Source organism: Austrofundulus limnaeus, unplaced genomic scaffold, assembly GCF_001266775.1.
Source record: "Austrofundulus limnaeus strain Quisiro unplaced genomic scaffold, Austrofundulus_limnaeus-1.0 Scaffold134, whole genome shotgun sequence".
In the NCBI taxonomy this organism is placed as follows: domain Eukaryota; kingdom Metazoa; phylum Chordata; class Actinopteri; order Cyprinodontiformes; family Rivulidae; genus Austrofundulus; species Austrofundulus limnaeus.
Window position 1 is genome coordinate 1006439 of NW_013952536.1, and position 13740 is coordinate 1020178.

Genomic DNA, 13740 nt, shown 5'->3' on the forward strand with positions numbered 1-13740 from the left:
GTGACCAACTGAAAATAAGTAGCTAGATCTGAGTTTAATCAAGGATTTAAAAAAAAGTAATATTTGGGTCCAAGAATGATAAAACCTGTCAGAATCAAAAACCTTTTAAAATATCCAATTGAAATACACTTTCATAACTTCTTTAATTAAAAAGAACAGCAATGCAAAACTGAACAACTGCAGTGTTTCCCAAAGTTGGGGTCGGGACCCAAAGTGGGGTCCAGAAACATCAAGGTGGGGTCCTGAAAAGATTTTCTGAATTAATTACATTTTTTGACTTAGTTGTTACAAAGGAGTGTGGTTAGTGTATTTAAAATGGATAAATGTAGTCCATCCATCCATCCATTCATTTTCTGTACACGCTAGGGTTGGGCATAATCGCAGCGTGTGCAATTAATCGTCAGAAAAACATTAATCGATTATTATTTGGCACTTGACGATTAATACGATCAATGCCACCAGGCAGAGTTCGCTCAGTGCTCCTCTCTGCTTCAAATATGATGAACATAAAAAAGGTTCTGTAATTTATTTATCAACACAATTTAAAATTAGATGTATAGCCAGAAGTCTGTAATTTTGACACAATTTGGAACAGATTTTTATGAAGAGTAAATCTTTCCTACTAAACTGGTCAWGTGACTAGGACATAAGGGTTTTCCAGGGACTCCAGGGGATTAATCGTCAAATTAATCGTTATCGGCTAAATACCACAATTAATCGTGATTAATTTTTTTGTCAATATTGCCCAACCCTAGTACACGCTTCTTCCTTTTCAGGGTTGCGTGGGTCACTGGTGCCCATATCCAGCAGTCACAGTGCGAGGGGCGGGGTACACCCTGGACAGGTCGCAAGTCCATCACAGGGCCGGATAAATGTAGTATAAAAAATATTGTTACTATGCCCATGTTTTATTGACCTGATACAAATGTTTATCATCCAAAAATAGATATGGGCTCAGGTCTCTGCTACTGTTATTTTGTGGGTCAAAAGCTGAAAAGTTTGGGAACCACTGCATTTGGTTCCCAAAGTTGGGCTTGGGACCCAATTATGGGTCATGAAGCACCTTGGATTATCTCCAGAAATCAATTTAAAGGGTAATAAAATAATTGCTGGTGTAATATTTTCCTTATTACTATTACAAAAACACAAAATAAGTATAAATAAGTATTTATATTTGTGTACAAGCTGTTTAGATTGTCAAAAAAGCCTGTGTTTTTAGGGTTATTAACGAAGTTTGTGTACTGAGATCAGTAATATTTGGGGTCACAAGTTTTTGCCATGGATATTTTGTGGGTCAGAAGATAACAGGTTTGGGAACCACTGCTCTATAGCAAAATGTCTTCAATAGCAGGCATGTGTGGATTTATTCAGTCTATCAAGGGTCATATTTTGCCCACTAATTTGCAACCAGTTGCACATTTGGTTCCACTAGTTTAACATTTTGGTGCACTCATTCAGCAACACACCTGAAAACACCAATTAGTGTCACTCCAACTACTTGGAGCAGAAACATGCAAGTCAGCAGTTTTGTCCCATTAGTAGCCTAAAAGTCCCGACCAGTCTGTTTGTCTGTGTTACATAATTTCCTGTCCTCTTAAACACTGGCCAGTTGATGCAGATGGGTGTATATCACCAGCTTTAGCATTATATTATTGATTAGATCAATATAAGATGTCTCTCAATATCACAAAGTCTGTCATGAAATGATTTCGATTAAGTTCAAATCTGTGATCAAGTTGCGATATCATGTACCTATCATATATGATTATTTAATGACAGGGTAGGAATTTGCATATACAACTTTAATTTACCATCAGGTCAGATGGTAGATGAATGTGTTAGATGGGCATTTGATGATAATATGGATCAGTGTTTGTTTTGCCTTTGTGTAATTGAATCATTAATCAAGTTGATATATCGATGTGGACTGATGCATTGTTACACCCCTAATGGCTGCCCATCCTGAGCCCATCTGCTGGAGGKTTTTTTTCTGTTCCTGCAAAAGAGAGGGTTTTTACTTTTTTTCACTGTTGCCAATGTGCTGCTCRYAATGGAAGATAAAGATGAAGTGAAGATTTGGCAGAATAATGTTTGCTAATTAGCATTTTATGTGTTTTATACAGTGCCATAAATTGACTTTTGTTGTAAATTGGTGCTGCATAAATTGAATTGAACTGAACTAGGGGACCAAACTGCTTAATGACAACGTCATACAAATTAACTAGTAAGCAACAAAAATGCACAATATACAGTACTGTATCTGCATTAACATCGGTATTGGCCAATATTGGTCATTTTTTCATAATATTGGTATCAGTTCGATAAGTAAAACTGGCCCGATATTGGCATCCGCCATTGATTTCCCAATTTTTAGCTTTGTGTTTATAGTTGCGGGGGGAATGTTTGGTCCAGTGGTATCTGTTTGATCATGACTGTGTTAGTGATGATGTGCAGCCAGGAATAACTGAAGGAGAGAGCCATGTCAGCATCTGTTCTTTTTTATTTTACGGTATCCAAAAAAGACACAAATGTATTTGTGTGCATATAATAATTTATGTGTTTGTGCAATATTGGTAAATATTAAATATAACACCAATAATAATAATGGATATCGATATCGGCTGAAATTGTCATATCGGTGCTTCTGTAACAAAAACCCTTACATGTTAAGTAATCAACACAAATTCTAACAGTGCAACCTAAAAATATATAAAATCTTCATTAACAAATTAATTTAATCTTTGTCAACTAATCAGCTAGTGCAACAAAATTTGATGTTACTATTTAACTAGTCAACATTTAGGTGCAAAAGTCAACTAGTTTATTTTTTTAAATCTCTCAGATAGGCTGAAACTGACCATTAATAAACTGCTTTGTTGTTTAGTTTTGTTTTAAACTTGAATTCTGGGAGATTCATAAATTTGTTGCCAAATAATTTTAATCTTATTAAATGCATGAAAACATTCTTTAAAAAGAAAAGGGGGAAAATGGTTTTCCATTCAAAACCTTTTGTCAGGAGTGCAACTTATCCCAGGGCTCCTTCAAATCTGATTTATAAAMCTGTCATTTACTAAAGGTTCAAAATGGAAAACAATTTTAAATCAATAACTACAAATCAATGATCATTGCTGAARCTCTGCATATGAATCTGTTATTTATAGTACTGTTTAATAGCATCAGTCACAACCTTACACAATATTTTTGCATTCATATGCATATGTCATATGTCTTTTTTTTTACTCACTGAATCCAAGAGAATCTGTCATATTGCTGCTTGCCTATAGGAAGCTGTGTGCTGATTGGATGATGGCAAAGTTGTGTGATGTATTACTGCAGTGACTCACAGGAACCTTCTGTGCTGAATGCCCTCTTTGGCATTCATGCACAAGTGTTCCATTCAAATGCAAATATGCATACAGGAAAAAAAATCAATTCCTGCCATGCCTCAGTGGGTCTCCTTCAAAGTCGATGTGCAGAAATAATCATATTAGGACATATAGAGTGCAAATCAATGCTTAAGGATATATCTGAATGTTTTATAACACTGGTAAATTATTGAGTATGGCCTGTAAAGACCACACACACATTTTGGATGGATTATTTACTTGTGAGCATATGTCAAAGTCTTGCCAGGTTGTGTTGATAATATTTCTCCACATGGTGGCAGTCATGTCATTTTACAAAGACGTGTGGGACATGCAAAGTTTATGCTTCAACATTAACTGTTAATCATTTTAAAACCAAACACTCCCAGRAGAGATTTTAGGTTAAAAGAGAAAAAGCCAGGTTCATTTTTGGATTAATGTCTTTTTTTTCATTCATGAAGTGCTCAAAACCCCAAGTTACACAGAACCTTAGTACGAGCTTTCTGAAAAAGAGCAACTGTAATCTGCTGCTGATGGTGGATTTAATTTTGTGTGCTTTTGCTCTTATTGTTGAATATTGAGTGAATTGTTTGAATACGATCAAATGTCACCTTGTTTGTGACCGACCAAAMCTAACACTGGTGCAAATAAACATGCACCCACTGTGCACAAACTCATTTTCATGCTCATCTTGGGGCTTGATGTGTCCTAATTTCAAGACAAGCAGCCTGCCAACTTCAGTTGCCGCTGCCATCTCCTCTCCTCTGCAGCTTCGCTCAATTTAGACTAAACACAGAACTCATTATGCTGCTTCTAATGGCCACACTGAACATGCAAATTCAGGTCACAGGTTTGAGTTGTTCCATGCTTCTTAGAAACACCATCTGTAAAGTCCCTTAATGCAGCACAATGTAGGTGCACTCCTCAAACACATATTTAAATGAAACACATATTCAAATAAGCCTTGAAGGGCTTATTTAAATAACTGATTTTTTTCCACTTTATATGACATCATTGTGGCTTGTAATTTAAAAATCAAATATCTTATGTACGTTCAAAATTTGGGCAACAGCTACTAAAATAAAACATTTGTTGGGGGTTCTCAATTTCTTTGCATAAGCATTAGAAGTTTTGATCAAGTTTGAAAACTTTGTGCAGCAAACCTGTATGTTCCCAAGTACTTATGTTCCCTAGATCCCTATGTTCCCCAGTGCAATGCCTGCATGGTATCAGTATTTTTCCAATTGTTTGAAGAGAAATTTGAAGGGGGGAGTCAAGCATCTTTCATGTACTTTATTATTAACCCCAGGTTAATAAAAGGTGCTGTGGAACATGGGTACCAGGGAACATATGGAGAACGTATGTTCAGGGAACACGTGTTGAGGAACATAGGTATCGAGGAACATAGGTATCGAGGAACAAAAGTACTGGGGAACATAGGTATTGGGAATCATAATTACTGAGAAAAATACATAACGAGGAACAGTTTTGGGGAACATAGGCATTGGGAAACCAGGTACCAAAGAACAGAGGTACATACAGTATATTGTATTGGGAAACATAGGTATCATGGAACAAAAGTACTGTGGAACATAGGTACCAGGAAATATGTATGAAGAACCATTTTGGGGAACATAGGTATTGGTCAACATATGTATCCTGGAACAAAAGTACTGTGGAACATAAGTACCATGAAACATATGTAATGAGGAACAGTTTTGGGGAACATACGTATCAAGAAACATACTGGGAAGGTACTGAGGAACATAGGTACTGAGAATATAGGTATAGAGGAACACAGGTATTCGGGAACAAAAGTACTGGGGCGCAAAGGAATCGGGAAACAAAGGTATTGGGAAACTTACAGTATATACCAAAGAACGTGGGTATTGGGAAACTTATTGTGTACTTGGGAACATGAGTACTTGAGAATAGAGGTATAGACCCCAAAAAAACCTATCACAAAAATTATTTACACTGACATTAATCTGGTTGTTGATCACCTTTTTATAAATCTAAATGGCAAGAACTAGGTGTTTATGTGTACTTTTTTTCTGCTTACATAATTCACTCTACTCTGCTACCTGGTGTGTTGACAGTGACACACAACATCATAATCAGCGAATCCCATCAATTGTTACTGATGTAGGAATTCCTTGCCTGCAACCAGGCTCCTCTTTGCTCCCGTTCCACGGGACACAAAAAGGAAGAAACAGTCTTTCTCGTTGATGTTCTTCCACAAAAAAAACGAGTTCCTGTAAGACCACGTGACCACAGTGGACTGAAACTGAAGCTCATCTGCGACAATTGACATTTCTTCAAAATTGTGCACGTCCCGCTGATGTGAAATGCATCAAAATAGATCATTATAGAGCTGTTGGGAGAATCATTAATCAGATCTAAATGTTAATAACTTCTGTCAAGAGTCATTATGCATAATGACATCTACTCTCACCAGGTGCGGTGTTACGACATGCGCTGGTGCACCTTCAAACACTTCTCTGCACCCTGTGGGTATATCAATCTGACAAGCTTGACTTCAAAAGCATAAATAGTTTTTTTTTATTCTTGCTAATGAAGAATTTTCCCCTAAAGCTCTCTTTTAGTGCAGTTACTCWCATGATTGTTAAGGTTATAGCTTAAATTTACAGGGTTTTTTTCATCTTTTAGTCAGTTTTGTTTTACTGTAAACATTTTTGTTATGGGTGAATGAGTTCTTTAGGTTATCTGCTGCAGTCTCGTCGAAAGACATGGATCATTTAGCTAAGGGAGGAAATGGGATTACCACTCCCTATGCCGCTGGTACGTTTTGTTGTAGAATTTACWGTTATTATCTTTCATGTTTCAGCTACTGTGGGGTGTAAAAAGTTGTGCTTGTGACTTTCTGCCATGCAATCCTGCTCCTTGGAGCTGCCTCCAGACAGGTGGTCCATACCCTGCAGGTGGACACGTCTCTGTAAATTAATCCACCGGTCTGAAGCGCACTTGACGCGGGGAATTTTGTCCTGGACCATTAACAAGTCCTGCAAAAACTGTCTTTGAAACACTGTATATATAGGTATTTGCTAAAATAATTGAACTTTAATGTGCATAGATGGATGGGAACCTGCAGCAACATTAGCAACAGTGAATGATGAGGTCAAGTGTGACTTGTGAGGTGTGAATAGTTTCATAGGAAGCTCTCTTCACATTCCACACTGAAGAAAACCAGTTTTTGCTTGTTATTCTCTCCCCGAAGTGAGAGAAGATTTGACTATTGCCTGCCGTGAAGTCATTTTCATGATTCAACTTTGAGGTAAAGAATTCAGCAGAATGGTGCCTCGGGGGACTGGTGAGTTATTGTCTGAATCTTCTAAAACACACTTTCACAACTATAAAACAGTTAACACTGAGTGTCGATGCTCTGTTCTGTTTTCTTTCTTTCCTTTTTTTATTTTCTAAATAGTGCAGTTTTTTGTCAGTATGCCAGTCAAARGCATTTTATTGCATTGTTTGAATCACAACTATTTTCACCCCACCCCTTTAACTCTGAGACAGCTTATAAAACAAGCCCATRAAAATGCCATCAGGTAATTACCGTAAGTAATCCTATAGTGAAATGCAGTTAAAAAAAACTTGGTCCATTTGCTCTAGCCTTTTTTCACCAACAATAAAAAAATTCACTAATACATCATTGTTTTGTGAATATAATATAATAGGTAATTATTAAAATTAAAACTGGTAAAAAAGAAAAAAGAAAACACAAAAGAACAAATAAATTTGGTTTATTTGAATAAATGCATCAGGTATTGATCTCTTTGTGATAAAAAAGAAAATTGCTTTTCTGATCTTTACATCTATGTTTCCTGTTCATCTGGTTGCTTTTTTATAAAAAGTTTCTGGTTTAAGTTTTGTTCAGATTTTTGCCAATTATTTGTTTACTTTTTACAAATGTTTTCTAAATAACTTTAACCACTTAACTCAGTTTCCCACATTACAAATCTCTCACTACGTTGCCACTATTTTGTGTTATTTTTGAGAGTGTTATTGTATTTTCCTCTACTGATCTATCTTTAACAGCCTATAGCAGTGAAAATGAACCAAACTCATAAAGCTGTAGCAATATTATCCAACTAATGAACATACATTATTTTATATTGTTTGATTGTGCTACTCAGCTGTTCGTGTTTAAAATGGTGTCAAAGTTAGAAATGTAAAAAAAAAAAATACAAATGTGTGTTTGTAGAAGCAACTGCTTCTGCTTGTAGTTGTGACTCTTGATTATTATTTTCTGACGTGAACTTCAGCATTAACTGAAATTATCCCACCTGCTTATTTGCATTCCTCAGTTGCTCTCACTGAGCGTCTCCGGCTGAGCCTCGGTCTCCAGCAATTTTTTATTCATCCAAACCACGACCCACGTAGTCCTGAAGTCTGGTTTTGCAATAAAACCTGTAAGTCATTTATCTGTGTTCAGGCTCAGTTTATGTGTTGAATCTTATAAAACAAACTAAAACATCACTATGATGCAYGGTTATTAAAAACCATTTCATTTTTATTTCAGATGATCAATTCTTTATGTTTTAWCAGACCTAAAAAAATTTATTTGATCTTAACAGTTCTTAAACTATTTTTATTTAATAAGTGACAGGGAACAAGGGAGCATCTGTGTGTGCATGTATATATTTATTTGTTAATTGTCAACACTTCTCCTATAGGACTGATTTTAATGAAATGTTTACAGTTTGGATCTCTGATTAACCTTTGTGGTCAAGCCCATTCAGTTATGGCCACCACAGCAAATCAGTGTTAGCAAACACAAAAATACAAACATCTCAATCAGGTGGTTGTTGAGAGTCATCCTCAAACAAATACTACAAAGACTAACAGATRTCTTTGTTTAAAAGGTTGACGTGAGGTTGTGGCGACTTGCATTCTTAAAAATAATCTTTTTTTTTCTGTTTACTGACTAGAATTCAGTCAAAATCAATGAAGATTAAATAAGATTTGACACCCTGTTTGCTCAAAAATCAAGCTACACTGTCGAATGTTTGTATTTAAATCAAACTAAAAAATTCAGAATACAAGAATAGAAAAAACATTTATTGTCCCTCAGTGGGGAAATTAAAGTGTATCAGCAGCAAAGTGACAGGCAATTCATACAAGGTAGAAATGTGAAAAACAATTAAAAAAAGAACAAAGACAAACATATGTCTGATTTTTATAGGGAAAAAAGAAAAGAAAAACAAAACAGACTATTTTCTGTGTTGTTGTTTTTTCTTTTTTCTTTTCCTAGTTAAAAATCCTGCATTCAAATTCACTTGTATGTAAAACAGATATTCACAGTCAGCTGAAGTCATTTCTACATGCTATGCTGGGTTGGTAAAGTCTTTGGTTTGGAAAATATTTAAATGTTTTTATTATTTATATTGTGTTTTGTTGTGCTACAGTTTGAAGATTTAATGCAAATGATTGGAAAATGCATTTTTCCATTCCAGTCTTGTGGAACAAACTATTTCCTGATTGGAAATCGCTGTAGGCTCTGAATTCTTGGCTTCCTACCTGTTACGGTTTCGAAACCAACCAGCTTTAATCCAGCCAACACACCAGTTGCTCTATAGGCTCAGTTAGCAAGCCGTTTGCCCAAGTCCCCAGAAATTCTACCTCCCTGTTGGTCTCCGTCGTGCTTCTCTCCAACATGCTGACATTGCACTTTGGATAAGAAGTGCAACATCTTCACGAATCAAAAAGTCCAATCCAGCTGCTTTGAATGCAASTTGCTCAAATGAAAGTATCTTGTCCTGAATGACTTAAGAGTCTGCACCAGTTCCAGCTCCTGCACTTACCAAACCAAGAACAGAACCTCCCAGATTATACTTGATCCATGCTCCAACACGCCCCCCCACCCCCACCCCCACTTGTAGCTTGGTGTGAAAACCAATTAGTCTGTTTTTCATTTCATTGACACATAGTTATTTGATTTGAAAACTCGCGTCGTAAATTCATGTGCTAATACTTCTCAACAGCCGAAAAAAGTGCTGCCTCATGTCTTCTCAAAGTCAGATTAATTAAATCATTAGGTGACAAATGTATTTGTCGTTAAAAAAAGAGGTTTGGGTCTAGTCCCCAATGAGCAGTGCATGATTAAATGTCACTCAAAAAAAACATCCTAGGATTTGAAACAGGAATAACTCAGCAGGGCCCTGAATCCTCTTCAACAGCTCAGTTGGCCAGTTTGTCATAAATCTTGAATTTTATCACCGCTGGGTTTAACTTTGACAAAACAATTCCAGTCCCTCCGAGGCTCCCTTCAACATGTGCTCGCTTTATGTTTGCATAAACTATTTTGGCTTTTATGCAATTAAAGCATCTATCACATAATGTGAAAAATATTCTAGGAAGAACGTATCATGGGTGTGGAATCGTTGGATGGAATGTGTTGTTACAAAATCTAACTTTCAATTATGTTAGGAGGCTTTATAAAAAAAAGACAACAAAAAATTCAAATCTGTGACTTGTAAATTCATTTGAACATTTATTCAGTAGAAACAAATACATCGATTTTCAGTGCTTTCATCAGCTCTGTTACATAGTTTCAAAGAATGAAAAAAAAATATCCTAAATATAATGCCAGCAATTCATTGAAAAAAAGTAATAAACGTCAAATGAAGACATAAAAAAGCATGGAATTCATATGATGTTATGGAAGTTTCTCCAGTTTGTAGATTTATTAGTGGAAAGGGAGATTTGTACCACAGGTCTGTTAAAGCACGAGCACTGATGCACTTTTACAAGTACTGGCTTTCACACCTTTGCTGATAAATCTGATTTTATGTCTTCTATGCCCTGAGGCRAACTGATTTATTACTGTCAGATTTATCTGAGCACAAATCATCTGTTCACTGACTTTCTGTCTGTGTGAGAGAATCTTGTGAGTGTCTGCCTGGAGAAATCAGACTGGGAAAACTAAGTATTTTGAAAGTTTGAGAAAAAAATCTTTGAATATTAGGTTATAATTACAAGGTGAAATACTCAAGTCACTGTGAGATAAAAAAAGACAATTGTTTTTCATCAGCATAACATAAAGTCGGAAACGAGTAAAAAATGATTCACATCCCGTTGGTTAATTTTGCAGGAAAGACATCACCATCAACTCTTTACAGCTATTATGATTAAAGACACCTTCAATAAATACTTTTAATATTATTAAACTAGATTTTTTTTCCACATACCCGCACTTACAGCGTGCTGTGAGCCAGTCATACTTTAGATCATTTGTGCTGATGATTGGGATAAATTAGCATGATTAGAGTAATGCGGAATGTTGTCTAAATGTTTGTGTGATCAGAGACGTTTCAGCTCTCCAATAATTTAAACCATTTTACTGTGTAGCTCAAAAGTTCTGTCCGTTCTTCAAACCAGAGCACAAACAACAAGCTCTAAGCCCCAGCCGGAGCAYTGAACCTGCCTTGGCGTGGTCAGGATGTCTGCTCCGAGTGATTTCTCATGGTGGACTGTGGGAATGGGACCCTGCAGACTGTGAGGGGTTTACACCGAGGCTCCAGGGTAGGCTTATTTAGGCAGGACTTCACGTAACATTCCTGGATGTTAAGTGGTATTAGGGTTTCAAAGGACCAGGGAATCTTACATTATGTTTGGGAAGCAAAATACTGTTTGCATGGGTAATAATAAAATAAAATAAAATAAGTCAATTAACACCGAAAAAAAAGAAACTTTGCAAGTTTCTGATGTAACCACACAGCTCTTTCTGTGGAGGGAGACATTTTTTTATATTTTGAAAAAGCAAAGACTTTTAATGTTAATATCATTAAAATATTCTTAACCATGTAAAAAACATGTTTTGTTTTGTCCTAATAAAAGACGCTTGTGGAAAAAAAATCAAGCCATTTGTAGATAAATAATCGGAGGATTACAAAACGAACATGAAGAGCAAGAAAATCATCACAATATCCTTTAATTTGGTGCAGATTTGAGTTGTGTTTATTCTTTGAAGCGTCAAAGCAGAACAAGCTCACAGTTAAAAGAACTATTATACTGCACTGCGAATATATTGTATTATTTTTCAGCATTTAATTAAACCCACATAAGAAGACATTCAATCCAAGCTTCTTTTAAACATGATATTTTTCAGAATAAAATAACATTGAATAGCTTATATAAGAAAAACAGGGACAATCTTACCTTGTTCCAAAGTCAAAGTAAATCTAATAATTTAGAAGTCTGGAGTATAAATTATGTTTTTTGGTTGTTATTTTTTTTATTTTTTTAACAGCAAATATTTTATTTCAATATAGTAAATGAGATGATTTAAAAATATATATTATACTCTTAAGTCCAAAACATTTAGAGCACAAAACTTGCACTTCTTTTCCAGTATTATTTTATGACATGACAGAGAAACTCTCATGCCCTGCTTCTCATTTCAGTGGCTCCTCCAGGCACTGTTCACTTCCCAGCACTTATGTGGAAATGTCTTTGTTGTCATCTACGGGGACATGAGCCTGAACCATTGTTTCAAAAGATTGGAGGTTTCCAAAACAATTTCTTCCGACGCAGTCCTTTAAACATGGAATGGAACCAAAGAGTTCACTTAATTAAGCTTGACTTTAGTGAGGTCTTTGGCTATTATTTTGGCATTATGGTGAAAGTAAACCCCTTCGGTTTTCTCAGAAAGGAACAAAAAGCGAATCGCTTCCAGGGATCAGCGTTAGACCTGCTGACGGGTTCATGAAACCTCTTGGCCTGATGGAACTTGCTCAGAGAGCGTTAATGCCAAAGAATGTTGGCAGTGTGTGACTTTGAAGATCTTCCTTTGACTGCATGGACCTGGGAGGCAAGATGCCAAACAGAGAGTGAAGGAAGGGGGCTTCGGAGGAGGGAAAAGTCCATTCACCCAGTGAGAGAAGCAGAGACGGTCATCCGAGGCCGGGGACTCTGCGGAGGCTCCTGGTCAGCACACTCTGACGAGGGCTTCAAAGAGAATATTTGATAAAGTCAGCATCACCACAGGAATTATCATGTTATACCGTACACAGTTACGGGAAACAATACATACTGTCAAAAATAAAATCTTAATTAAAGCAGTATTACAGACAGATTCTTGTGGCTAACGACTAACTTTTTTTCCATCTTTTTCTTTCCTAGCTTTTTTCCCCAGCTGCAATTGTCTGAGAGGCGGGGGGGGGGGGGGGGTACGCCCTGGACAGGTCGCAAGTTCATCACAGGAACACATAAGGACAAACAGGACACACAACCACTCTCTCAGTCACACCTATAGTGGCAATTTAGACAAGTAAGAGCTACCGATTAACTGAACATGCACGTTTTTTTTCTCTGCTGGAGGAAACCAGAGTACCCAGAGAAAACCCAACGTGTGCACGGCGGAGAACATGCAAACTCCACCCCAGGCCGAGAGGTGACCCCGTGACCCTGCTCTAACCACTGCCCTCTGTCCCACTTCATACTTTTCTTTTCKTTATGTATTTTTTGTGACACTCCTAACTAAGAAAAACTCAGAACCCGTTCTGGTATGTATAACAAACCAAACTCGTAAACAGAGTTGACAAGGCTTTTATTTACACCGATCACTAAAAAAAAAAAGATAAGATTGTTGGGTTTTTCTGTTTGTTTTTGAGCAGTTCTCAGCCATTTGCCAAAACCAGAAGAATCTTGTGGATCCAGGCCAGCAAGAGAGCCGGAGACAGTGAACCCAAAAAGACAATTTCTTCTCATATTTGTAACAGTTGCAATGATTTAATCTCTGCATTTGGAGCTAACAYCGACTCCATTTTAGATTAGGCTGTCAATCATGTTCCGCATTCACAGTTGGTGTAATTTCATCAAACTGTTTWGTATAGAAGCAACTTAAGAGTGAAMTTTTGTACCTTTTGAACCCAGTGACCCTGACGGCACTATCAGGCTTCTCTATTCTTTTAATGAATTTTTATTGAAAATAAATAGCATGTTTTTGCTTATGATTCTATTTTTACAATAGAACTTTGCTAAATTACAATACATCTTTATTCTATGAGAAGCAAGTTAGCATGAAGACAAATGTGATGTTTGTGGAAATAAATATTAAGCAAGTGTGCTGCACAAATACAGACAGAGCACATCATTTAATCAATCATTTGCTGCCATGCCCTCAGAATTATAATAGTATTGTGAACCTGATAGTTATCCGTACAAAACATTGTATGACTTTCCGGCACCAGCATTTAATAGGGGAAACACTGCATTACATAAAAAACAAGTATTATTAYGATCCCCGCACGCGAAGCGTAGGTGGGAGTCATATTGTTTTCGTACGTTTTTTTTTTTCAGTGATTTTTGGTCAACCGTAGCACAAAAACAGCTGCACCAATCAACATGAAAT

General features: G+C 36.5%; 1 protein-coding gene across 1 annotated transcript in view; it reads right to left on the reverse strand.

The window, feature by feature from the left end:
* Positions 1 to 9855: 9855 nt before the first annotated feature.
* LOC106522675 (endothelin-3) overlaps positions 9856 to 13740 on the reverse strand; it is a 12326-nt gene continuing 8441 nt past the window's right edge. Inside the window, exon 4 of the mRNA XM_014015799.1 lies at positions 9856 to 12335. Coding sequence (XP_013871253.1) covers positions 12281 to 12335 — 55 coding nt within the window. The 3' untranslated portion in view covers positions 9856 to 12280. The remainder of the gene's footprint in view (positions 12336 to 13740) is intronic.